General features: G+C 38.2%; 4 protein-coding genes across 4 annotated transcripts; 3 read left to right on the top strand and 1 right to left on the bottom strand.

Annotated features, from left to right (window-relative positions):
- The first annotated feature begins 38 nt into the window (after window positions 1-38).
- Window positions 39-27928, top strand: LOC144637288 (acid phosphatase type 7-like). The gene is made up of 13 exons (XM_078496419.1): window positions 39-164; window positions 2229-2429; window positions 3675-3857; window positions 8018-8043; window positions 8648-8745; window positions 9086-9148; window positions 10038-10152; window positions 11449-11562; window positions 11672-11732; window positions 26221-26288; window positions 26377-26448; window positions 26970-27107; window positions 27621-27928. The coding sequence occupies exons 1-13, from the start codon at window positions 74-76 to the stop codon at window positions 27702-27704; spliced, it is 1314 nt and encodes a 437-aa protein (XP_078352545.1). The 5' UTR covers window positions 39-73; the 3' UTR covers window positions 27705-27928.
- On the bottom strand, window positions 13590-17133 carry LOC144635551 (uncharacterized). Its single transcript, XM_078494645.1, has 5 exons — window positions 16957-17133; window positions 15320-16171; window positions 14931-15013; window positions 13886-14105; window positions 13590-13717 (listed from the first exon to the last, which is right to left on the bottom strand). The coding sequence occupies exons 2-5, from the start codon at window positions 16152-16154 to the stop codon at window positions 13590-13592; spliced, it is 1266 nt and encodes a 421-aa protein (XP_078350771.1). The 5' UTR covers window positions 16155-16171; window positions 16957-17133.
- On the top strand, window positions 18142-21991 carry LOC144635548 (uncharacterized). The gene is made up of 5 exons (XM_078494643.1): window positions 18142-19003; window positions 19567-19807; window positions 20243-20355; window positions 20891-21174; window positions 21695-21991. Exons 1-5 carry the CDS (start codon window positions 18142-18144, stop codon window positions 21989-21991), a joined length of 1797 nt encoding a protein of 598 aa, XP_078350769.1.
- LOC144637220 (uncharacterized) lies at window positions 21861-24460 on the top strand. Its single transcript, XM_078496347.1, has 5 exons — window positions 21861-21962; window positions 22353-22550; window positions 22870-23027; window positions 23203-23309; window positions 23824-24460. Exons 2-5 carry the CDS (start codon window positions 22397-22399, stop codon window positions 24338-24340), a joined length of 936 nt encoding a protein of 311 aa, XP_078352473.1. The 5' UTR covers window positions 21861-21962; window positions 22353-22396; the 3' UTR covers window positions 24341-24460.

The raw sequence follows: 27928 nt of genomic DNA, 5'->3' as shown, positions 1-27928 counted from the left end.
CAGACTGCCTCGGCAGTTATATAACACGCAAGGCAAATAAAAGGGAGCTTTGCAGACATCGAAAACGCTTAAAATGTTGAGTGTTGCGTTTGTTTTGTTTATTTTTCTCCATTTTTCCCATGGAACTGATCCTCAGCCGGAGCAGATTCATATTTCAGCTACAGGTAAGGGAAGAAAATGAGGAATCTGGAGATAGCCGAGCTCGGTTAAGTATTCTCCTCGAGTTTGTTGTTTTTATTCGGCTTCGACGGTTAAAAGATAACACAAGCTTAAGTAAGATCCCTAAATTAAATAAAATATATATCTTCAAATTTTAACCAAAGATTTTAATTTATCTGTAAACGTAGTAAAGCAGGTAGAGGCTTGTATGTTTCCGGCTTGTTTTGAGAGAGAAACAAGTTCATTGTAACGCTTCTTTAGTGTGCAAAAAACTGATGTTATTTTGTATATGGTATAAGGAAAGAAAAAAAGGTGTCAATTGATGTGCACTCAAAACTACTGCTGCACGATCATCTTGAGTTATTGGAAAAATCATGATCAGTTTATATTTGGACAGAAACTCTGAAACACGGGTTCTAAGCGAGTTAGTGAACTATCCAGTCACTTTAATAGTGAAACCCTGTCACTCAAAGTTGAAAACCGCTAAAAACAGAAACATATTGAACTCTCGTGTTTATGCATTGATTGAACAGTAATTTCTTTTCAAAGCTCTAAATATTACGGAATTCTACTTATTTTATGATGTTTGCGATTGTATCTGCAAGTCTCTGTTCAAATTAACCCAACTTCTAGGTGGTCTTCCACAGGATGTCATTAATGAATAGTTTTGTAAAGTGAACTTGATCAGTCAGTATAAAATTCCAGGGTCAAGTCAATTAATATGTTAAATGCTCTCACAGGGAATAATTTGAGTACACAGGAGCAGAGATGTTTACCTAAAGCTACCACATTAGATTCCCTGAGCCGTAGAATTCTGAAACTGTCCTTCAAAGAAAGGCACTACAGACTTTCTATTGGAGCATCTCTTAAATAATGTGGAGGGGTGGGGGAATTCAAACAGACAATCCTTCCATGGGGGAGGTATTGATTTTTTTTAGACCAACACGTTTTACCAGTCACTTCTTTCGCTTGGCATCTTAAAAAATTCATAAATTTTATGGTAATCACATTTTCAGGAAATTATTTTCAAGAATTAAAACAAAATAGGTTGTCTTTTTACAGGAAGTTATGATCATGTGCTAGACAAGTAAATATTTTCGTAATGTGACCTTGATCATAGAATTTTGGAGGTCATATTAAAACGATACATGTAGAGGCTCTCACAGGGAATGAATTGAATGCACAGAGGCAGGTATGTTTACCTAGCCTACGTAATTTTCTAGTCTTCTAAAAAGCATTCTATAAATTTCTTTCAAATGTGCTGTTCAAGAAATATCCATATCTTCCGGTGTTCCCCACAGAATGTTTTTGGTGTGAATCCCCATATCCCACCGAAAACTCCAGTTTAAATTGATACTTGAGCACTTAATTAATCTTGTACCGTACAGTGTATGGTGCAAAAAAAACAAAAAAACATTAGGGAGTCTATTCAAAGTTTATAGCTTTCAAACTGTTAAAGGGGTTATGTCACGCAATTTTAGGCAATTTCGGCAATGACCATCTGGCCATAGAATTAACTGAAATATTTATCACAATAACAGCTTTAAACTGTAGAATAATTAACTCAAAGAAACACAGAAAGGCCAAAAAGGGGCATGGATGGACAAAATTCGGTAAGATTAAAACAAACTGTGTTTGTGTAAACTTGAAAAACATCGGCCCAACTTTTATCAAGTTTATTATCTCAATTTGTTTGAAAGTGTCATTTACAATGCTCAAAAATCATCTTTATTTGTTAGAGGTGTCGAATGGTAAATGCGAGACATGGCGAGACGGCGAGACTGATATCTTTTCTGCGAGTCCGAGACCTTGAGAGCTTTTTAGCCTTGCAAAAGAAATCGAGACTCTGAGAAGGCGTCAAAGAAAAATTAGAGACGAAGAGACTGTTGAAATTTGGCTAAAATTTTGCGAGACATGCATTTTTTGAAGGACCATTCACCACCCCTTTTGCTATGTGGCCGTGATTTTACCAATAAATGACTTTTGTTCTGTCAATTAGAATTACCTAAAACTGTGACCTATACTAGCCCCTTTAAATAATTTAGATGTGTTGTTGTTTGCGCTTACAGGAGACCCAACAGAGATGATGGTCACATGGGTGACATTAGCTCCCACAAACTACTCTATTGTGGAGTACAATAAAATTGGTTTTCCCCTGACATTACGAGCTTCTGGTGGCATCACCAAATTCACTGATGGTGGGCCAGCACATAGAGTGTTGTTTATTCACAGGGTCAAACTGACAGGACTGGTTCCTGGACAGAGATATGGTAATCAAATGATGTACTGAGTTTCTCGTCTGTTTTCATTAGTTACTCAGAGTAATGGAAACCACTTTTTAGGGGGTTGCAGTGTTCTCCCTAGGATTTTGGGAAGGCCAGGCGGTATTCTGACTGTGATTTTTAAATGTCGTCAAAACCTGATTTGCGGAACTTGTTCCCCCACGTTACTATCACTTTTCTGTCTTTTTTCCAGAGTAAAATTTACTAATATTAGTTTCTTTTCTGAGCTTAACCCAAGTCGGCCATTCTTTATACGAACACGAGAACTTCGTTTAGTATTCCATGTACGACACCTTGAAGTGCTGTTGTGTTCCTGTGTCAATTTGATAAAGCTAAGGTAGCTTCTGCTTAACAAAACGAATGCATCACACTTACAGATTTAAACACATTAATGCCAGGGTAAATGACTTTTTTAATGATATTAAAGGTGCGAAAACACAGTAAAGAAGTGATTTCATCTTTGCTTATGGAAAGGAATTCCCGTTCCAGATCTCAAACAGTAGGGTTATGTTGTGTTACATCTTCAATTTTTAAGCCAGGCGGCAACGATTTTCCTGTGAATCAAGCTAGGCGGCCCGCCTGGCCTTAAATACCTAGGGAGAACACTGGGTTGTAATTAATAGGAATGTAGTCTCCCCAATATTTTGCAAATTATACACCAATGGTACATGTATGTTGATGATCAGATCTGTATTTGACCAAAGGAAGTAACAAGTATGCCTTTTGGTTGAGTGTTGAGAGGGTGTTATGTTAATGGTGAGGTTGTTATGTTGAGCCAGAGGGTAGAAAATTTTCCCAAATTTCAAACATCAGCATCACAAATTCAAAATTATAAAAAAGGTAAAGCCTACTGTTGAGCCAAGTTGCTCATCAGGTCGGAGCTTATCCTGGTTTCTGTAGCATTAAGCGGCTAGGAGTGTTTCTACTCCCCCCTGCAGCTGGATGGGATGCTAGTTTATCGCAGGGTTACCCACCAGCAGTAAATTTGCTGATTCCAATTAATACACCTGAGAGAGGTAAAGAGAGTAAAGTGTCTTGCCTAAGAACACAATGCAGTGCCCCTGAGCCAAGGCTCAAACTCGATCTGGGGTCTGGTGCACTTACCATTAGGCCACTGCACCTTCCTAAAAATCATAAAAACCTGTGCTAATTGTTATCTCAGATATCCTTGGAAACTTACATCAAAACTTGTGGATTATTAACAAGTGTGTGTATTTCAATTCTAACTTGTAGATTACCATGTTGGTGGATATGATGGCTGGAGTGAACTGTTTGCATTTAACGCCCTAAAGTCTGGTGAAGACTGGAGTCCTAGGATAGCTTTGTATGGAGATCTTGGGAGCGTCAATGCTAAATCTATAAGTTATCTACAGGAAGAAGCACAAGAAGGAAAGTATGATGCTTTCCTTCATGTTGGTAAGTTTTGATAAATAATTAAATATAATGTTTTGTTTATAATCAACTGAGTTAGTGACCATCAGAGATGGTGCAGGCTAGACAAATATTTAATTTAGTAAGCAATCAAAAGTCTGAGGTTTAATTTTTGCCCTGGTTAACATATTGTTAAGCTGACTAAAAAATATATATACGGTATTTATTTTTCACATGGCTCCCCTTGTAAAAATTTTACCGCGATCGCGGCGCGATCGCGCCGCGAACGCGCCGCGATTCGCGCCGCGTTTTTGGCCGCCGCGATTGGCGCGATCGCGCCGCGATCGCGCCGCGATTGGGCTTGGATCGCGCCGCGATTCGTGCCGCGATCGCGCCGCGTTTTTGGCCGCCGCGATTGGCGCGATCGCGGCGCGATTGGACTTGGATCGCGCCGCGATTCGTGCCGGGATCGCGCCGCGTTTTTGGCCGCCGCGATTCTCACTTCGCGGCGCGATGGGCCGGGAATCGCGCCGCGATTTGGCTTGGATCGCGCCGCGATCGCGCCTAAATCTTTGAATTTAAAAACAATTATCTTGGCGTTTTGCACACCGACAAAACAAACACACTGGCTCTGTATCAAAACAACATCATTTATTTACAGAAGGTTACAGAAAAAGACGGCCAGTTTTGCTGTCAAGCACATATATTTCGCAATGGTCACAAACCGGAGATCGTGAGCCTTTAGTTTACAAGCAAATAAGTGAACAGTTCTTCTCTAAAATGTCACGAAGGGAACAACACATACATAACGGCAACTAACCTTTTCCTCGTGCTCAAGCGAAGGAAGATGCAATGATGTGATCTACCAAACGAGCGAACTATATATCTCTTGGTCATGCATCTGCGAAGAAGCCGAACCGTCGAAGATGCGTTTTTCCCCGAAGCTTTTTTAAATAATACAACAGTTAAGTCCCAAGCATCAACAGGTACAACTTCGCATTGAATGGTCCTTACCGTCAAAATGTTTATCTCTTTCCACTGTTCGAGTTTTGCAGTTTTTTAAAAATCACAGTTGTATAGTTCAGTCAACAAAGTCCGTGACGAATCCCACAAGAGGTCACAAGATAGCGCTGTCGAAATTAACAAGCTGTACGTCGCTCGAATTAACAAACTAATTCTAGCAGTTTCCACAGAGACGCTTTTCCCTAAAGTTAAGTCGCTTCTAAACTCATGTTATTGACAGAAGCAGCCAAAAAAGAACACATTTTTCCAGTCCTGATTGTGAAGAGAAAGCATTCCAACTATATAAACTCAAAATAATTTTTTTTTTCTGCTCGGGATGGCGTGTACAATGGCCCACGTGACCTAACTCAGCCAATCGTAACGCTCAGTTCACGACACCTTGCGGGAAAAGGCGGGAATAATCTAAGGACATCGTCGATGTGTGTGGTCTACGGGAAGGTAAATATAAATCTCTAAAAAAAGCTCATTCCGACAGCCTCTTCGGAGCCACAATTAAATTAAATGCCATCTAGAGAATTTTTCAATGCGAAAAACGCAATTGCAGCGAATTCCTGATTGTATTTGCATTTGAAGAAAATGGCCGACAGAAATTTGTCAAAGAAGCAAAGTGTTTGAAAAGATTAAAAAACGGACTGCAAAGAAATAAAAAATTCTTATCTTTTGATTTATCTTTACTCATTATCACGCGCCGCTTTGTCGCGCCAGTTCGTCTAGACTAAAACTAAATAAAACTTTTCTCGTGGGAATGACGTCCTCACGGCTCACCGTCACGTATTAAAATGTTTTTCGACATTTTAAATCAAACTAGTTTTATTACTACTTTGATTAGTACTTTAAGTTTATTTCATCAATACAGTCATGATTTGCGTTACGACCACAGCATGATTTGTGAGAATTTCAAAGCATAATGACTTTCTCCCGGTGATCGAGAAGTGAGTTCTCGCCGGGAACACTTCCCGAGATTTATTCCAGCCCCCCAAATCGCGGTGCGGTAGTAATCAATCGCGCCGCGATCGAACTCATCGCGCCGCGATCGCGACTATCGCGGCAATCGCGGCGCGTTCGCGCTCACTTACAATCGCGTCGCGCATGATCGCGTCGCGATTGCAACAAACCGCGGCGCGATTGCGACATTCGCGGCGCGATCGTGACATTCGCGGCGCGATCGCGACATTCGCGGCGCGATCGCGGCAATCGCGGCGCGATCGCGGTAAAATTTTTACAAGGGTCGTTTTCCTTTGTTCTTCGAGGCTGATTATATTGAATAAACCCCGCTAATTAGCAACTGTCTGAAAAGCTGGAGGCGGCTTTGATTGTATCAGGGGAGAGGGGGGCTGATATCTAATATTCCCCTACAACAATCCCCTAGGGGAATATTATGATAATATTCCCCTGGTAGCAAAGCCACAAGACTCGCATTACAAACAAAACACAACTTTACTTTAATAACGTTATGATTTATTTTACCTTGACTGTTGTTAAATTTTAAATACTACTGAGCAATTGCTTAATTGAAAACATGAGAAATGCGTTCCGGTACTCATGCCTCGACGTATGCTCTTTTTCAGAATTTCGTTGCAGTTCAATCTGTTCGGTTGCTAACACACTCCAAACATTCAAACACCAAAAGGTTACCTTTTTTAGTGTTCTTCGGGATCCTTTCACTGTTCCTGGCCAGCAGCTCTTTAATTTGTCATCTTCGACGAGGATAGCAATTTCTCCAAGTTATTGCCTGGATTTGTCGCAAAATAAAAACTTTCCTTCGCAGACTCGCTCACCTCTGCCAACTTTGCAGTAAAGTGGTGAAAAATGTGGTTACAAAGTTGTCGGAACTATCAGGCAATTACAAAATCCCAATGCGTACTTTCGGAATCTTTAATCTATTGTTAAGCTTGTTTGGCAAGCATATTGATTGTTTTGGTCGGCGTATTAAAAACGAAAAAATAACCTGTTTATTATAAAATTTAACAATGTGGAAACCCCAATGCGTCTTTTCGGAACCTTTTTCCTGTTGTTAAGTGTGTGTCGGGAAAAACATTTCAGCGCACCTACATCAAAACAACGAAGAAAAATATCTTTCTTATTGTTTGAGCCAGTATTGATACCTCGCCCATGTGGAAAATAAGCCGGTTATTTTTAGGCACCTCGGCGATATGTGATTTATTCACCTCGGGCTGCGCCCTCGGTGAATAAATCACATATCCCCTCGTTGCCTAAAAATAACCCTTACATAATTTGCTTTCTTATGAGTGCTTGGGTCAGTCTTGGAGAGCTGACGATATCTTGCTCCAATCTTATGCCTCACTTTTATACTGTATCATTAGACTTCATTCATCAGGGTTAACCACAGGTACCTCGTGGTGACACACAAACAGGGAATGTGTAAATTTTGTTTTAATTATTATAATAGTAAGTCATAAAATGTCGGGGAAGAAACAGTAGCCAGGGCATTTACCATTCAAATACTTGTGTTTTTTTTCTCGCTCATGGAGTATCAATATTTACTGTTGAAGTTATACTGAGTTATAGGCTATCGTTGACACTGCAAACGGGTTTTAGGGGCTGTCAAACTTGCAAAAGCAATGTTCAGTACTCTCCTGTAGTTTTATGTAATATTAATTTACATACTTTTCCATAAAAGTGCTAATTCACGATCATTTACAGCACCTTTTCCAAATGTTCCCGCATATAAGCCGCACCCTTGATTTTGAGCGAAGATATTTGGAAAAAGGTGCGGCTTATCTGTGGGTCTTTATGGTAATTATCTCCTGAGCACGCAGTGGTTACCGTATTGGGTATGAGATGGTAGATAGCCTTGTAGAGTCGAGTTGGCTATTAATTACTCATATTGCACAGCGGTACCAAAAAATATCCAATTAGCCATCCCAAGAAAGGTCATTGGAAATTCTGAAGGGGTGGGGGGTCTAAAAAAGTCCAAATTTTAAAAGGAATGCATAAAGCCAAACAGAAATTTATGGAGGGGAGGGGAGGGGGGGGGGGGGTAAAACTAAAAAAACCTTTGGTGGGGGGAGTTTGAATTTATGGAGTGCTCAACATGCTCCACTTCATAAGATTGAACAAAATATATGTCTGAATAATATTTGTTATAATTGTCAACTTCAGTGTACTACCATATTAATTTTGTACAATTGTGTCTCATTATCTTAACTTCTTCTTTTCAGGTGACTTTGCATACAATATGGAGGATGTAAGTCAAAATTATTTCTAAATCAAAAGATGATAAATTTATGTATTGAATATTTATTTTAATAATTTAATAATATTTTAATGTGAATGCAATCCGATAATACAGAGTTTGGATGTTGGAAAGCGCGCAATCTTGATTATTTAGCGATCTAGAGAGTTTCGTCACACTAAATGTTATGCATGACTGCTTTCATGATAGCTCACTCGCAAATCACAGACCTTCTTATATTTACAAATGCATTAGCGTAATTTATGCATTAAGTTCGGTACATGAAAAGTTTGACGTTTGAATTGGAGTCACTCCGCAGTCGCTCCACAGTCGATCTGACCGACCAGCCATGTCGAACTTAATTCTTGGGTCGACCCAAATTACACTGTCAAACTTAATTGATTCAAACGTCGATCTCTTCATGTACTTAATTGCAGCTATTAGGTTCGGTACATGAGAAGGTCGACGTTTGAACCGGGCCTAAAAGTGTTGATTAGTAGTAGTCCAAACTCTCTCAGTCCCTAATAATAACCCTGAAACTTTTCCTGGTTGTGTTAAATTTGACATTGTTGCTGTGCAAATGTTCAAATTGTTTTTGTTTGATTTATACCAACAGAACAATGGTTTAGTAGGGGATGACTTCATGAATCAAATTCAGACAATAGCTGCTTATGTACCATACATGACTTGTCCAGGAAATCATGAACGTGCTTAGTAAGTTGCTTGATGCTTGCTTGTTCCTTTTAACAAAGTCTACATGTCAAGTCTCTTCTTATATAGGCTTTAGACTTTGAGTTATTCTCAATCAATAAACATCTAATGGATTTTATTAATAATGGCTAGCAGCTGTAATGCAGAAGGGGGCAAATAATTTCAGGAATCACTTAGAGGGCTGGGGGGTGGGAGGTGGGAGGGAGTGGTGAAAAATATTTGTAGGTGCACATAGTGGGTCATTGTCTTGCAGAACACAACTGACACAGTGACCCCAGCTAGCATTCCAAGACTCCAATTTACCTTCAATAACCTTTCACATGCAATATTCTTTTTTTTCTAGCAACTTTTCAAACTACAGAAACAGATTTTCAATGCCAGGAAACACGGAAGGTATCTTTTACAGGTAAGAGAAAAATTTAGATGAAGCAACCACCTAAAATCATCAACAAGCAAAACTCTGATCTGACTGTAAACTACTTAATGCATGTCTGTACATGAAATGAAATGATACATAGAGTTTCATATTCAAATTAGTAAAGTTAATTCTATCAGGGCTTCAAAATCCACTTGCTGAAGTTTTCACAAGGAGTTTGACACCCTCACAAATAAATTATAAAACAATCATATTAAATTTGATAAGTGTGCAAAACTGTACTAGTTAATGAAGTAATGTTTAATAAATGAGCAGCAGTGTTTTATCAAGTTTAAAACACGAGGCGCAGCCGAGTGTTTTAGACTTGATAAAACATGAACTGCGAATTTATTGAACGGCTTAAAAATCTTCTGATGTAGATCAACTCATTCTTGCACTAATATTTAGATTTGGGGTTATTTTGGCCTAGAAAATTGGACATTAAGTTTAGCCGTGTCTTTATCAGATATAAAGACACTCATTAAACATTAATTTCTTTTGTATTTTCTTTATGAATTATTAATGAGTTTTTGAAGCAAAAGAACTGCAGTTGTAATTTACAGTTACAGTAATTCACCTGAATCATGAAGATGAAACATTGTGCTTAGCCTGAAACCAGACAAACATAACTTGTGAATGTTCAGACTTTCTAGGGTGATATACTGAGGGGCAAAAATGCTGGTGAGTGGAGCCAGCAGGAAAATATCAGCATGAGGTGCACGCTCTTGCCTGTTTTCTCCTGTGAGATTTTCCTAGACAGACTACACTCGGCTTGCTCCAATCCCAATCTCCACTGAGCCTGCTGTTCATTTTTTTCAGAATTTATATTTTACATGCCTCGCATTTTCTGTCTCTCCCTTTTTCTTAATGCTTGATTAAGTTGGAACATTGGACCTGCACACATCATCAGCTATTCAACAGAAGTCTACTTCTGGCTACAGTTTGGAATTGAGCAGATTGTTCAGCAATATGATTGGCTGGTAAAAGACCTGCAGGTTAGCCATTTCTCTACAGTTATGTAATTTCTCCGAAATTAATACAGATCTCTTTATTTTTACCTCATGGTAATGAGGTTGTAGTGATCATTCGCAAAGTCACGTGTTTCCCTCACTCGATCACTCACTTACTCCATTCTGATATTAAACCGTAATTAATTCATTTTAATGGTGAACGTGCTGACAGAAAGGTTCTTTAAAACGCCATTCAGCACATGTCAATCAAAAACAAATTATTCTACAACCTTGTTCCCAGGGTCTCTCTCTTTCAGGGAACAAGGTTGAATTTTCACAAAACAAATTGAAAGAGGATCACTTACACTTATCCTCTGGTGATAAAAGAGAATGGAATTCGCTCTACGAAGCCTCAGAGCATACGCTATCAATGACCCATTCATGTAAGAAAACATTCAAAGGCAAATGAAGTGAGATTGTGACATTATTGATAGCAGCTATAAGCTACATACAGTTACACTTGCCATGTGACGCGTTTTAGTAAACACAACATTCATGCTGCACGATTTTGTTTCGCATCACATTACCTTCATATCACGTCATCCGTTTTCATCTTTTTGAGTCGTGCTGAAACGCACATCTTTCTCTTAAATTTTATTCGCTGCTCAAAATAACGCTATACGTGCGAACAGAAAAGTAAACAAATTCACAAATTTACCTAAATATGCTAATCAAAGGCCCTTCGAGCAACCTCATGGTAATTCGATGATGTGCCGTCCTTCGCTTTTTTTTTCCAAATAAGTGTTCAATAATGTAACGGTCTCACTTCATTTGCTCTTGAATGTTTTTTTTTGTTCATGGGAGTTGCATCAATGGGTCACTGAAATTTGAGAGAAAGATGTGCCTGAGCACGTCGTGTTTCTGCTCGCCTCAAAAAGATGAAAAACGGATGTGGCACGAGACGTCTTGCCATTTTGAACTCGTGTTATTTCCAGGTGGTGAAAATAGAATTTTTTTTTTATTTATTTTTTTTTTTTATTAAAAAAAAATAGAATTTGTGCTACGAAGCCAGAGAGTGCAAAGCATCAGTGACCCATTGACGCAACTCCCATAAACAACAACAACAAAAAAATCATTCAAAGGCAAATGTAGTGAGACTGTTACACTATTGAACGCTTATTTTGGAAAAAAAAGCAAAGGACGGTACTTCATCAAATTACCATAAGGTTGCTCGAAGGGCTTTGATTATAATCCCAAATAGCAATATAGTCAACAATGGGGCAGGATTTATATGTTGTTTTTTGTTTAAAGGCTACTTCATTTTATAAATTAACCTTATAGGAAGCAGCATCACCTGAAAACCGCAAGTTGCGTCCATGGATTATCACAATGGCTCACAAACCGATGTACTGTAGTAATGATGATGGTGATGACTGCACCAAAATTCACAGTATGGTATGAGTACTGTAAAAATGCTACTTATAACACTGTGATAACTTGCATTTTACATTATTCCATGGAGCATTTGACCAATTTAGCAATGTTTTTGTTCCTATGTTTGTAGATACGCACTGGAATCACTTCAAAACATCTGTGGGCTTTGGAAGACTTGTTTTACAAATACGGTAAGAAGACTGGTGATGCAATAACTTACTGTACCTTGATAAATACCCCTGCGGACTCTCATATAACTTACTGTCTATAAGAATGCCCAGGGGGCTCCTGTATTACTTATTATACCTTGATATATTTAATTATATTTATAATTTATTTATAGCAACTTTATTGCAATTTAAGAAGAGAAAAAAAAGTATTTCAAAAGGGTGTCGGCAGGGAGGAACCCAATCCTCATGTAGAGCCGTCCCCCTATAGAAATAAATGGCACGCAATGCATGCAGAAGTGATGACGTTTAACAAGCGCCTCTTAAATATGTTTTAAAAGTAGCTGACAACTTGTGAAGCACACTGATTTGACTGACTCGCTAGAATTTTAGGAATTTTAATTTGATCTTACAGGAAACTTACATTTATTTTTAGATAGCCTGTTGTTGTTGCTCATGCTTTAACAAAATTTGTGTTACATTTACATGTAAGAGTCACATTTCATAAACGACATTTAATAGCCGGCGTGGGTATGAGCTAGTAGCACTAAGGTCAAATGCCGTCTTGTTTACACTGTTTTGAATGAAGAGCTCTCTGCTTCATTGATTTCGAACTCTGCTCACTTATGTTCAGAAATTGCACATTAGATCATCTTCAAATAAGCCCACTGTGATCGTTTGTGTTTTCGGATGTTATGGTTATGCATATTTTTTCTAATCGAATCCAATATCTTATTTTCCAATACTCTCTCCACACCCAAAATCTCCGTTTTAACAGAAAGAAAGCAAACACAGTTTGCCGATAATACAAGTTGCAAAGAAGTATTCTCCTTCACAAATACCAGAAATTAATGAGCACTTGGGGTCAGTGCTGCACCCAATATATCAATCACACTGCATATACCCTTACCAAAGCTGGTGATATGGGACATATATGGCCCAAGTATGGGAATGATATGGGATAGTCTATGGTCCATATATGGTATTTATATGGGTTTGATATGGGACATTGGCCTCCATATCAAACCCATACCTGGTCACTGTTTTTTCTCAGTTGTCATTCTATTGTGTACTGCTATGGGATTGCTACGTATTTCGTAAAGTTCCATACATTTTCCATATCATTTGTATGGGAACTGCATGGGACAGGCCCATAGCAATACCATATGATCCCGAGTCTTGTCTATGGGATTTCTACGTATTTCGCAAAGTTCCATAGAAATTCCATAGCATTTGGGTATACTTAAATTTGATATGGGAATGATATGGGATTTTTTGATTTCAGTTCCATAGCAAATCCATATGTTCCAGAAAAAACTCTGCAAGCTATGGGGAAGCTATGGTACATTGACAAATGAAACTGTACCCATAGCAAACCCATAGCTCACTTGTCCTATTCACTGGAGGAACCCATAGGATTCCCATATAGATCATAAAGCACTGTGCTCATGCTGTAGGCACAGGGGAGAAAATGCCCGGCAGGTATCCCTTCATCATTTTTATTCTTTAAAAGCCCTGAAAGCTTTATAAGAAATTTTACTCCCTTTTCAAACAGAACTTTTCTTTAGTATTGCTATTCAAAGACATATAAGGTCACCACGCCATCGTTTGGTAATATTCTCAACATTCCTTTAATTATTAATGTTCCATGATAAGTAAATCACAAAAGCTGCGGATAGCAAAAACTGACTAGCCTTTTGAGATAGAAACTTTTCATTGTAAGTCAATAAAATTGCTTGAATATTCACAAGTAAAAGAATTTCCTTAAAAAACTGTCACATTTTAAACTATTAAAATGTAAATGACAAGATCCTTTGTGCTATTATTTTTTTCAAAAATCAGTGCACTGTCCTTTAACGAAACAACTTAATCCAATATTTTTTATTCCTGATTTTTAGTCAGAACCCGAACTCTCGGGGGTCTTCTCGCCTCAACACACTTCATGTTGATCTTCTGGATGACTTGGCTTGGAGGTGGCGAGTCTTTGGCGAATTTTGAACAAACTTTGCCTGAAAAAAAAAAACAAAAAAAAACATACAGTTAAAAGAATGTTGTGTATTGGTTACATTTGAAAAATCTGCCAATTTCAGCAACGGCTGTACAGTATTGCCTTTTTTAAGAAAATGGCAAGAAAATAATAAGACTCAGAGCAAAATAAGATTATAGGTAAAACCTACCAACAAGAGCTTGGATGATCAGGGGATTTAACGGCTGGTGACCACCTCCATTTTTGCTTCTCTTATCATCTCCTTTTGCATTAGAAATAGCTAGCGTTTCTTTGGAGAAGAATATGTCTGTTGCTGCATTGACATAGCCAGCCCAACTCTTAAAGGCAGAGCAGTATGCCCGTTGGTGTGGGTACCAATAGACGCCTGAGCCTTCCATTACCTCTACCATCTGTTAATAAGATAGACAAAAAAGCATTTTAGTTTGCACAAATGTAAGTTGGTCCATACACAAATAAAAATTTACAGCAATGTTTCCTGCCTTGCTCCAAGAACAGAACTATTTAGCAATTCTTATGTTTAGTTTCACATTTGAGTTTTTTGAATCTAATAAAATCTCTGCATCCAGGTGCTATCAAGAGCATCTTAAAACTATAGTCATGCAACTCTCTATTTACAGAAACCTTTCAGAATGCAAAGAAATTTAATTTTCCATCCTTCAGGCAAGCTGTAACCATGAGGTACTTAGTCCCTCCCCAGGAGAAGCATTGCGTGACATCACTAACAACGGTTGCAAGGGAGACAAGGAGGAAACAAGACTAAAAGTCCTATTTTTAGTTACTCACTTGCCCGACTGCAATAAAACCACAAGCCCCGGGCTAGCATAAAACTAACTTCTTTGCACCGTACTTAAACAGGGACACCTTCTGCCATTTTGTATAATATCACTGCAACTTAACTTCCTTTAAGGTTGACATCTCTCTAAGACAGTAAGTTGGAGCCAGTTCCAACGGTGTTTGACTTGGAGAAAGATAACTGAATGATAAATCTTCAGTTAGGACTTAAAGACCCATGACTGACCACTGCATTTCATGCTTGTGTTATTTTTTGTTCACATACCGATACTTTGCTGCATGTGATGATAATTTAAAAACTGCTGGTGAACACATTCTGCTTTCATTAAGTCTTAAAATGTGGTGTATGTTGTTTATGCTGGTGCAATGGATAGTGATCTGTTATGGGTCTTAAGTACATGTACATGAGCTTATCACAGTACCTTGTATTCTGTGGCCAATGTTTTGTCAAGAATTCCAGCTGCAGGTCGGTTGTTTTCCACGTCCTCAGATGTCTTTGCCTTCACTGTAAAAGGACAAAAAACATTATACTGATTAAGCAGTGTTTACTCTACTTCTCTTGTAAGTCATTCACAGGCAAAAATTTGATTAAAAAAAGAAGAGAGAGTTGGAAGGTACCAGCACATGTATACAACAAACACTGTACAAACTCAAAGAGCTGGTCAAGCATGTAAATAGTCTGGCATTGTTTTTCTTCAATTACATGTAAAGCTGAATCCATTTTGGACCTTAACACTATGACAAGATGCAAAAAATGACACTTGTAATGTACATAACAAGTGCAAAACAGTATACAATAATGAAAACTTACATGCTATGTTCAGTCTCTTGTGCACTTTCTCCAACCGCTTTCTTAACGCCTCAATCTCCAATTTCTTTTCTTTACAGCAATCTGAGGAACCATGATCAGAGATGATCTCAATCTGTTCACCATCATCCTCAATGTCTTCGTCAATTTCTTCGTCACTACTTTCTGCAACCGCACTTTGAAAATGTAAGCCACGCCTGGGTGCAGAGGTTCTCTTAGCATTGGTGGGTCCTGCTGGAGTTTTGCCTTTGCTCTGTGATCTTGGTTGTATTGTATGTCTGTCTCTGGCAGTCTGGTTTCGCTGGAGTGAAGTTTCAGTTGAGGTTCGCTGGAGTGGAGTTTCAGTTGAGGTTCGCTGGAGTGAAGTTTCAGTTGAGGTTCGCTGGAGTGGTGTGGTCAGCTGTTCAGTCTCAGTGTTCTGGCTTCCAGTAGTGGGATGCAAAGTCTGCTGAGCTGGTGGAGTCAGGTCTATCAGGGATTGGCAAGGTCTGGTGGTGTTTGTTTGGCGCACCGGTTCTGGTGTAAAGATAGTGATCTCCTGGTTTTCAGATGAAGTGGAGGCCCATCTGGATGCTGCCTGGGCTTTTCTTGCTTCTAGCAAGCATTTCTGCCTCTGCTGTTCTTCATCTTTCTTCTTTTTTTTCTCTTCCTTCTCTTTTGCCTTTTGATCTTTCTCTTTATCTCCCTCTGTTTGCTTCTGTGTCTTTTTCTTCTTCTTCTGACTATCTGCTCCATCTTCAGTTTGCTTTCTTTTCTGCTTGGCGCCATTAGCTTTAGAGTTGTCTACTTCCTTTACACTATTCTTCTTTTCCTTCTCCAGCCGCAATCTTTCTCTCATAAGCTCAGTTCTATCAACTGTAAAGAAGATGGTTTTGGATTAAATAAGTTTCTATCCAATTCAAATTATTTTTGTCAGATGGATTAATAATGCTGTTACAGTTATACATATATATAGGTGTTCACTGGACTAATGGCCTTATGTGCCACGAGGCACAAAGAAGCTAGGTAACAGGTAACAGGTAACTGGACTAATATGCCAATGTTTTAATCAATTTTGGTACTTGCCTGTACATACAGTACTGCTCAAATGTAAGTTGACAGTCTCGACTCGATCCTCGATCCTCGAAGTTCAAGTCACTCAAATTTCGAGTCTTGAGGAACGAGAATCAAGGCAATCTTGAATATTTATAACTCGAAAAGACTTTCGAGGAAATGATTTACATGTACTTCTTGAGGAGAAAATAAAAGGCTGCTCGCACATCATTAACTAGTGTTTTGTACCCGTCGGGTATGCATTAAATAAAAACCTTAACATTCGACGACGGTACGAAACATTTGTGGAAACCTAATTCCCTTTACTTGCCTACAAGTATTGATAAAAAAAACCATCCAAGAAAGACGGTGAACGACGAGTTTTAAGAATGAAATTGGTAGATTGATTTGTTGCATGTAAATATTTAGTTCTTCTCTATTGACAACAGCACAAATAAAAAAATCTTAAACATCTTAGGTTTTTGACTAAGAAAAACATTTGTTTAAAAATCACTGAGAGAGTTAAACTTATCATGCATCCAATGATTTAGCACTATGGTGCTGCATATTATTAATTACATTGTATTGCAATAAAAATGCCAACTGACCTCCTTTTTGTAACACTTTGGCATCGTAGAACTGCCCATTTGGCACCCACAAAGCACTCACAATGTCTCCACACTGGATGTCATCATCCTCATCGTCAGGGAAGATATGACTAATTTCGTCTTTTCCGAGCACCCTTAAATTGTCATCATCTTCGTAGTTGACAAGGTACCAAGTCTCTGTTTAAAAGATGATTTAAACAAGGTATGCATGTTTTTCATGGCAAGGAAATAGGGCTCAAGTGGTAGAAACTTAACTAGAACACAACCTTTATTCATACATGCAGTTTGAATTTTTTGCCCATATTGTAATTAGAACAGCAATTTTTTTACGTAGAAGTCTTTTTTGATGCTTTCTTATCAAATGTTTAATTTAAGAGTAAGATATTCACTTATTAGAGTTCACCTGGTCACCTACTGTAAGCATAAATATTTATGTGTTTCTACGTAGCTTACAGCTAACAGTTAAACAAACTGTGAAAAATAATTATCTTCATATAATCTAAGTTTCTCTCACATTGTGTAGGTTAATTGTAAAACAGGTTTCAAACAGTAACTGTGCTGCTCAGTTTGCCTTGTACAGCTATATAGTTTTAAGTTAAATCCATTCTGCATCAACAGTAAAAAGTAGCACCTCTCACTTGCGTCTATTGTTTTACAGTCAAGCAAGCTTACACAACGGCTATTCTTGGCTGGATTTGTTTATAAGTTTCTCAAAGGAATCTTCATTTGTTGATGACGAGAAATGATCGCTAATAAGCTTACTATTATAGTTTAGTTAACGTGGATAAGTCTGATCTTCATGCGCTCTTCCCACGTGCTATTAAATGTACTGACAACAACTCATACAACTAACCTTCTCTGAGGCGTGCTGGGATGCTCCTCTTTCTTGAAGTTCGTCCAGACATTATAATAATCTCTTTTCTTATCTTTCCAACGCTTTCTCTTAAAAAAATGTACGTCTTCTCTTGGAGACACAGGGAAAAAAATCGCTGATCGAAATCGATAAAACCCACGCTGGAATCCGCGAAGAAAGTGATAGATTTAAAAGGGACGCGCTTGGAATGATGCAGTCACGTTATTGGTTAACCAAAGAACACGTGGGAATGCCACGTGATCCTTTGATGGAAGACGCCGAAAAATCGCGGGCGCAAGCACGCACGTGACGCGATACAAACAACAACAAACATGGCGGACGAATGTGCAGGCAATGGTGTCCGAAAACGAAGAGGGCGCTACAGAGAATTTTTGCGTCATTCTAATCCTTACAAGTTCGCAGCAGCAAGGAGGCGAAAAAAAGGCAGAAATATCGTTCAAAAAGCCGATCGATCGCTAACCGTTTCTCAGAATGACTCCAACAAAACTGAATGCGAGTTCAATGACGAGGAGCCTACACGTGTGAGCTTGCAAGAAGAGAGCTGTCTTGAACGAGTTCAGACAACAGACAACAGTTTCCTTAGTGATTTCTGCTGCTATGAGGAAATGCAAGACAAAGATGAAGTCAGTCAGTTTGACTTTGAAAAGATGCGTGATGATGGCGAAGTAAGTGAAGACGAGACGTTGCATTTCACTTCATTTGAACGATTCGTCATGGACGATGCCGGTTCGGATGTTTTTAGCGACTGCGAGGATATCGAGTCAGACTCTGAATCTATTCCAGAACAGTGCGAAGTTGAACATGATGATGCTCTTTATTCGGGATCACCGATCACAAGTAGCTCAAGCGTCGTTCTGTTGTTATCCTTCGTGTTCAAGCATAAGCTTACACGTGAAGCATTTAGCGATTTACTTGCAGTGATCGAGGCCCACTGTCCTCGACCCAATAACTGTAGAACAACAGTAAAAAAGTTATTCGAATTTGTGGGCCAAGCCAAGGGAGACATTGTCAAGCATTACTTCTGTGGTTACTGCAATGCGTATTATGGCAAAGTTGAGGATCGTTCTGACCGGGTAAACAGAGCCTGCAGCATTTGTGGTAAAAGCATCCTGGAAGCTGGCAGATTCTTCATTGAAGTTCCAATCGTAAAACAACTTAAAAAGTTTTTCAATGGTAAGTGTATTGATTGGATGAATTTAAACGATGTGATCTGGGTGTGGGGTGGGGACCTTGGTGTGGGCAGGAAGGGTTTTTAGCTGGAATTTGTTGTTGCTGTTAGCAGAAAAATGCATATGGGCCTTTACAAGGGTTTTATTTCTGGTATTTTTCATTTTTATCTCATGATATGCTATGTGGGAGACGAATGGACATAAATTTCACTCTCCCATACTCCATCCTAATAAATTTATGCATTAAATGTAAATTAAACATGTTTTCCCATCCCCTTACTGCTGTTGCTTTTCCCCTTAAGTTGTCCCATTATCTCTTGCACATAAATTTGGGGGTAGAACTAAGGTGTGAATTTACCCCAAACTCGAATGGAAAACAAATAATAAAATGAAATGAGATTGTTACATTATTGAATGTTTATTTGGAAAAAATTGAAAAGGACGGCACTTCGTCAAAATAACATGAGGTTGCTAGAAGAACCTTTGATTTTATATCATTGCAGCAGCAATTTACATCGTTATTTTGCACCTCTCTTGCCTAAGCAATGCTTATTTTTTATTCCTCAGACCCAGAATTTGTTAATGGCCTGCAGTACCGTTTTCAACGAGTGAAAAGGGCTGCCGAAAACATTGAAGATGTCTATGATGGCTCTCTTTATCAAAGCAAATGTGGACCAGGTGGAGTCCTGTCAGAGCCATATAACCTCTCTGTAAAGCTGAATACAGATGGCGTTGCTATATTTCGATCTTCACAGTTTGGAGTTTGGCCTCTCTTTCTCCTTGTCAATGAGCTTCCCCCATCATTAAGGTAAATAAGTCAGAGTTAACATTCATAAAATCGTTGTAGTTTTGATTACTTACTTACAGTAGAATAGTTACAGTGGAACCTCCATTTACACTGTAAGGAACCTTTTCATAACAAAGTCCTTGGTTTTACAAACAATATTCTTCAGCTCGGCCAAAATACAGTAAAATGAATTGAACAAAACCATTATAAAACAACGAAATCCTTGTTATAACGAATGCAATCAGTAGCCCAAATGCATAATGCATCCCGGTATAACAAATTACAGTTACCATAACATGCAATGAAAGATGAATGTAAACAGACCAACAAGGATGAAAATACTTTTAATTAATCCTTTGAAAGGAAAACAACTTCAAAGAAATACAGTGTATGTCCACATTTGGATGCAGATATAAGAATCAATTACATAAAATGTTTTCTTGTGTTTTCATGCAGGAGGAAAAGTAAGTTCCGATTATTTGGAGGCCTGTGGTTTGGGGAAGAAAAACCTTTCTTTTCCACTTTCTTCAAGCCATTTGTTGATGCATTGCAAGAAACAGAAATTCATGGTAAGTTGTAATGCAGTTGAATTGATTGAAAATTAATTAAAACACTTTCATTTGTTTTTTTGCCTCACGGTCGTGTCAAGCAAAACATACATGTACCCCCTTGAAGTACTTATTAAATGAATATTGATTATTCAAAATTTGAATCGGTTCTAAGAATGCAATGGTCTTATCAAAAATAGAAGCACTGATCAGTGTTACAATCAGAAGTATTTGTTTTCTGATCACAGCTGCCTTTGAATTTAAGAGAAGGCAAGAAATTGAATTTGACTTATGATATGATTGGTGCCACTATTTCAACAAGATGAATGCATTCTTTAAATTATCTAACGGAAACCAATGTAATATCAAATATAACTCACCAATTTAATATCAAATAACTCTAGGGGGAGGGAGATTACCCTTCACCTGGTAAGCTGTAAGATGATCATGTCTTGGGCAATAACAATTATTGCAGACAGTTTCAGTTAACCTGAATTGATCATGTAGTTAATTCCTTTTTGATTTTTTCCCATAATTATTCGTCTTGAAATAACAGGAATTGAGGTTGAACTTCCAGATGGAGTGAAGGCAACATCAAAAATCTTGGCACTCTCTGGCCATTTTGATCTCCCTGCCCGTGCTGGTGTTGTAGAGCAAGTCACATACAACGGTCATGATAGCTGTTCCTATTGCAACGAGCCTGGTGAGATTATAAAGACCAGTGCAAGAGGTCATGTGATGACATTTCCCTTCCGCAACACTGCCTCAGGTCATGCAAAATCAAGAACTGCAGCAGAAGTAAAGATTCAGTCCTGTGAAGCTCTTGAGAGAAATTCGACAGTAGGTTACTCTTATTATTTAGTAAAAGACTAATAAGGCTAATTGAAATTTAGGCAAGTTAAACTATTTGCTTACCTAATCTTGGGTGGTATCAGGGTTTTTCATCAGGGCTTCAGTTAATTTACACCTCCTGTGGAGGTCTAGCCATTTTACTCACATTGCCTTGCCAGTGTGTTGGTGCCTGGTGGTTGCTGCTCTTAGGGTTGTCATAGTTACCATCCGAGCTTACTGGCAGCTCCTTCATAGACTCAGGCATCATACCCACACCCATCTATTGGTGATCAGTTGAATTGATGCAACAGTAAATCTGGCTTACAGTTTATTATTGCTTGTACTAAAAAATGGGTTAGGTTTTAAAACTCAGAATGTTAATAAAATCACTTTTGTTATGGTGTAATTAAATGCCATTCCTTTTTTATTATTTTTGAAGACTGTCAAAAGCCCCTTTTTCTCAAAAAGGCTTTTTTTGTTAGCCCCTCATTAAAGATATCCCAACTTGAGGTTGTTTTTTTTTTTTTAGATTTGTGGCTTCAAGGCACCCAGCCCTTTATTAAAACTGCCAAGCTTCGACATCGTAAAGGGTATTGGCATAGATGCAATGCACTGCGTGTTTCTAGGAGTAGTGAAGCAGCTGGTTTGTCTATGGTTTAATTCCAAGCATAGTGGGCAGAGATGGTACTGTGGAAACAGTGTTGAAAGAGTAGATGAACGCCTGCTAGAGATCAAGCCCCCTGGTGTAATAACTAGAATCCCAAGGAGCATACAACATCAACTGAAGTTTTGGAAAGGTAAAAAGAAAAATATTTTTGTGCTTTAAAGTAACAGAAGTTTTGACAAACCACACAGTACTTTAAAATGCATATGGTATTTTTTGAATGAAACATAATCCACTGTCAGTTGCTACATATTAGGTAAAAATGAATGAGCATAACATCCAATGATGGATGCAGGTGTTATATCCATGCTTGTTAAAACTTATTCTTAATAAAATTATGTTACACAATGCAAGAATCGATCATAAAAGTTCTTATCTTTGAGCTCATACATCTGATTGTATATTTTTGTATACAATTATATGTTACTTTACTGCTTATACCAACAGGTATGGCAGTGACAAAAATGTTGAATACAATATACAGTGTGTATTTTATTTATTTTTTATTTTTTTCTAATTGCAGCAACAGAATACCGCAATTGGCTTTTTTACTATTCACTTCCATGTATGAAAGGTATTCTTAACGAGGAGTATTTTCAGCACTATACTTTGCTGGTTGGTGGAATCATTCTACTGTCAGGCAGATCCATTTCACCTCAGCAACTAGAGATGGCTGGGAAGTTTTTGATGCACTTCGTTGAAATGTTTGATGCATACTATGGTTAGTAACTTTCTATTACCTGTAGAACTAGACCTTGAACATTGATCTAGGACAGATAAAAGCCAACCAAGTGTTTTTATAGGTATCAAACTAGTGAGAAAAGGGACTAGCTTAAGAACATTTCCCAGGCTGATTCCTAGGCACCCAGTCAACATGAGCTTGATCAGCATGAACCCAAAATCATAGCTTTAATTTAAATGCAGTTGGTAACTGTATTACATACATTCAGCTATATATACTGTGATTCATTTTTCTGCTATATAGTCTGTAAGCAAAATTTAAAAATAGGCAAAAATAAATATCCATTCTTACTCCACAGGTGCAAGGTATGTGCTTATGAACCACCATATGCTACTTCATTTGAAGGAAAATGTAATTGATCATGGGCCCCTCTGGTCCAGTTCACTTTTTGTGTTTGAAGACTGGAATGGGGACATTGGAAATTATTTCCATGGAACACAAAACATTGCAAATCAGGTATGTGGATGTTGCAGAGTCAACACAAAAATCATTGCTTATGTACGTGTTGCCTAGTGAAAGTGGAAAAATAAAATAAGTAATTGAGTGAAGATGTTATGAAAGTAAGATTTGAAATAGTAAGGAAACTTTAAGCAAAAATGTAACTGAATTTTATGTTTTTGTTTACTTGAAGATAATGACAGCTGTCACAAGCCATCAGTGCCTCCCTGACCTGATAGATGACATGCCTCCAGGAAATGCTAAGGATATGGTGTTGCGACTATGTGGGCATTCTGACAGGTTTGCAAGTCTTTTTTTGAAACATCCTGTGAAGTTCCAAAAGAAGCAATCCTTCTTATTCAACGTTATAGTTAATAATTGTACCACAAATATGTAAGAGGCTGTCAACGTTACTGCACTTGTTGTTTACATCAAAATGTTTACCCTGTGAAAAGCAAGAACAATAAATGACAAAACCAAATAGTGTTCTGGGTACACAGCATTGGTAAGCTCACTAATATTTCTTTTGAGAGCTTTAAGAGCGTGATTTAGGCAACCCGACTTAATATATTGATAATTCTGTCGCAGATGACAACTGCTTTTTTCCTATTTCCCAGTAAGTACATGTATAAGGGTGGCATTTTAATTTATGGTTTCCCTTTTTTCATGCGTCAAGGTTTCGTCAAAAACACATGTACAGGTACTCAACCTGGCTCAACTAAACAACATTTTTGTATATATATACACATCTTCATTAAGAAATCCATTGCTAACAAATATAATCATACTACTATTATTGTTTCTGCTTTTTCAGAACCAACAGAACACATCTCAAAGACGAGTTCTATGCCATTGGTGCCTTAAGGAAAGGCAAACCTGATATGCCATTTGAGGATGACCTTCTGTTGTTCCTTAGAGTAGAATCCATTTCTGATGTCACATTTTTTAAGCGAGTGCAATATGGAGATGCAGTGTTCCATTCCAGAATGTACAAGAGAGTTTCGCGAAGAAACAGCTTCACTGTTGCCTACCAGAAAGAAGGAAACACAAGCTATGGGCAAATTGAAGAATTCTTTGTGGTTCCACAAGATCCAGCAAAGACCTGTGGTGCTGTCATTGTTCCCATGTCAAAGTCTGACCAACATATCTGTGCATCACATGAAGTACTGGGTAGCCCAATTCATCACATTGTTTCCCTCCAACATCCAAACAGGAACAGATTTGATATAGTTCTGCTTGAGGACATCATTGACGTTTGTATTTACATGAAGTTTTCAGATAGTGGCATCGGATATGCAGCACATTTCCCAAATCATTTTGAAAAGGATTGATTGAACAGACAAAGTTTATTTGGATCAGTAAAGTTATTTTATTGAGTCTGGTCCTTTGAGACTTTGACAACTTTGTGCTGGTTAAGTAATTTTTAATATTACATAACTAAAACAAAATAATTAAATTGTTGGGATCTGTGGAATATTTACTTTCTTATAGCCTCCTAGCTATATATATAGTGGTGTAAAATGTTTGAACCTCACACCTTTCTTGTTTTTGTTATCCCAAATAAAATAACAATATTCACCTATCATTGATGTGTGTTCAGATTAGTGGTCATCATAAATAAGCCCTGTATTCACAGAAATTGCAGTTACAGAATTAAGATATTTTCAGGACAACCATTAAGTGTTCATGGTGTGTCCCCTTAAAATTCTTGTTTCAGATTTCCTCAAGTCCATCCCCAGAGAAACTCATATTTTGCATGTAAGCAAAGTGAAATAATTACCTGGTATAATGAGATGCTGTTTTAAATGTTTTTTTCTGAACTTCTGATTACAGGTATTTCTAATCACAAGAATATTTTCACCCCATAGAATTCCCATAGCAAGTGCATGGGTAATAAGAATTATAACTTCATAAAATATCACAAAGACTTATAAGCCCCATAGAAATCCCATATCATTTTCAAATGGAAAACCTATGGGTAACCTATGGAGCATTACAATGTGAACATCCCATATCATTTCCATAGATGAAGTAGAGGAAGCAAATTTCTCATATCTATGGAATTCATATGGGTATATTACTCCCATAGCTCCACCATATTATGGAAAGCATAGACTTTTTTTCCCATACATTTACCATAGCTTGAAATTTGGCAAAAATAGCGCCCATATCATATCCATACCACCCTCTTACCTTCCCATATCATTTCCACATATGGGTCAGATATGGCCCAGCCTTTGCCATATCATTCCCATATTTTTTCTTTGGTAAGGGTACTACTGATACTACTGCCAATAAACCAGTTCTTCACAAAACTGTAAAGTTTGAAAAGATCCAGTGAATGGAAGGAGAGGACCCTGGGAACGAGGTTGTAATCCGGACATCCAACTCGCATGCCGACATTATAGTCATCACTTCAAAAAAAAAATAATATGCCTTGGGTGCTCCACTGTACCTTAATAAATACCCATGGGGACTCCCATATAATGTAGTCTCTACAAAGCGGCCCTCACACGACAAACTACTGGCCATCTCGTGTTGGCAAACTCAAGTTGGTGTGTGTGTGAACGACACAACAACGGCAAACAAGTTGGCCAACTGTTGGCAACAAAATAGAACTTGTCTTTATTCTCACCAACAGTTTGCCAACTTGTTTGCCAACTGTTGTTGTGTTGTTCACACACACAAACTTGAGTTTGCAAACATGAGTTTGCCAACTTAAGTTTGTCGTGTGAAGGCCACTTAAGAATTCCCTAGGGGGCTCCTATAATATGCCTTGGGGGCGACCCCCATATTACTTCCTGTAACTTAAAGATTATATGCAATCCTGTAAGGATTGTCACGCAATGCTTTGAACTCAACCCGTCTCACCCCCTTCTCGCCGCACGTTGGAAAAATCTACAACTCAACGGTATCTAAGCTACTGGTGCGCTCGTCTCCGTCCCCTGTGTACCACAGTGTTGGATCACTGAGGTGGGAGAAATAAGAACTTTTCTCCCCCACCCCTCACGCAGTGCTGCGGTCCCAAGAGGACGCGCTGTCCACTGCTGGCTGGTGTGTTCCTCGTCTGGGATGAGCAAGTGCACATACCTGAGCGTAGTGAGTCCAGTTCACTAATATACATAATTAATTATGTGCCTCAGGGATACACTATATACGTGTATATATGTGTATGTACAAGTGATGACATAATATTTATTTATCTTTTAAGGTGTGGATCTGATGTTGGAGGCTCATGAACACTCTTATGAACGACTGTGGCCCGTGTACAACTTGGAGGTAAGATATTAAAATTAGCCCATCCTGTAAGTTCACGGTTTAATGACATTCATTATAAAATTCACGTCATTCATTTCGTTTGTTGCAGGTTTGCAATGGATCTTGGGAAGAGCCATACACCAACCCTTGCGCCCCAGTTCATATCATTACTGGGTCAGCGGTATGTTATCAACATTTATATTTTCACACAGCAGTCAAACGCAGAATTCACCCCCACCTTCGGTTATCATTAACTTGGATTTTGTAACATTTTGAAGCATAATGTGAAAGAAATCTGTAAGAAAACGTTACATAAAATACAGGGGCAATCCAGAATACGAGATAATAAAGTTAGAGGTTATGAGTAAAAATACTGAAAAATTGTTGCCTAAACCACGTTTTAATCGCCTCGGACGACTGTGCGACTCACTAATTTCTCAAAAGTTAAGCAATCTAATTCTGAAGATTTGAAACATTTCTTGTTATTTCCGGGCAACAATTCTGGCAAGATTGTGCTTGCGCCGCCTGTTTGATTGCTGAGTATCTGCTCCATCGAAACAAACGCGGGCGATCATTTCTTGACAGACTGCACGAGTCAATAATGTTCATTTTAAGAGTTTTTCCTAGAATATTTTAGAAGTTTAAGGCATCAAACTATTTCTGCTAGTGTGAGTGATGCTTGTTTTTTTTGTTTGTTTTAAGGGATGTTATTCAAAGCATGACCCATTTAAGAAAGACTCCCCTCCTTGGACAGCTTATCGCACAGTAGATTATGGATACACACGAATGACCATCCACAACAAGACGCATATTTACATGGAGCAAGTTAGTGTTGATCTGGTAAGTCTAACGAATGAAACAGCCCTGAAAGTTTGTTTGCTTTTAAAAATAGTCCTGTAACCAGGTGGTTGATTCATGATTGAAAATACAAACGTTGCTCTTGTTTAAAAATGTTGAAAATGTTCGTAAAAATTTCGTAAAGGTCCCAACGTTTCGGCTAAAACTTCAGCCTTCATCAGGGGGGGAGTAACAAGGAATTTGTAAAAAATATGTTCTTGTACTATGCAAATCGGAGCTCCGAGCTCACTTTCCCCTTTCAGGAAGGCTGAAGTTTTAGCCGAAACGTTGGGACTTTTACGAAATTCTTACGAACGTTTTCAACATTTTTAAACCAGAGTAACGTTTTTATTTTCAGTTTGTTTGCTGTCTTAAAAAGGTTTTAAATTTGACCATCCAAATTTTTGAAAAACGCGCAAATCGTATGGCAATATGATTAGTCTCCTTTTTAAGGAAACAGATTAAGATTCAATCCTCATGGCGAAAAATAAACTGATTTTGCCTTTTTTTTCCAAGGGAGGACAAGTTGTTGACGAAATGATGTTGATTAAAGACATCCATGGACCAGAAGCTTGGACCAGAAAGATAATGAAGAATTGAAATTGAATTGAATTAATTATCTAAATAGCTTAAGTATTGGTAGGTTTTCCCTCACTGTGTACGATTGTGTAGAACTGCAAAACAAGGCTGACACAGTGCTTACTTCGTGGACGCGAGGTCTGATGACCATGTGATTATCATCACTCGACAATTTGCCAGGGTGATGTTCCGGGGTGATGTGTAAACTGTATTGTGAATATAAAGTGGGATCCCGAGTTTTTGAA

Source organism: Oculina patagonica, chromosome 13 (genome assembly GCF_052425735.1).
Source record: "Oculina patagonica isolate OP01 chromosome 13, crgOcupat, whole genome shotgun sequence".
Taxonomy (NCBI): domain Eukaryota; kingdom Metazoa; phylum Cnidaria; class Anthozoa; order Scleractinia; family Oculinidae; genus Oculina; species Oculina patagonica.
The sequence above is the reverse complement of the archived record's forward strand: the minus strand, read 5'-3'. Positions and strand labels throughout refer to the sequence as shown.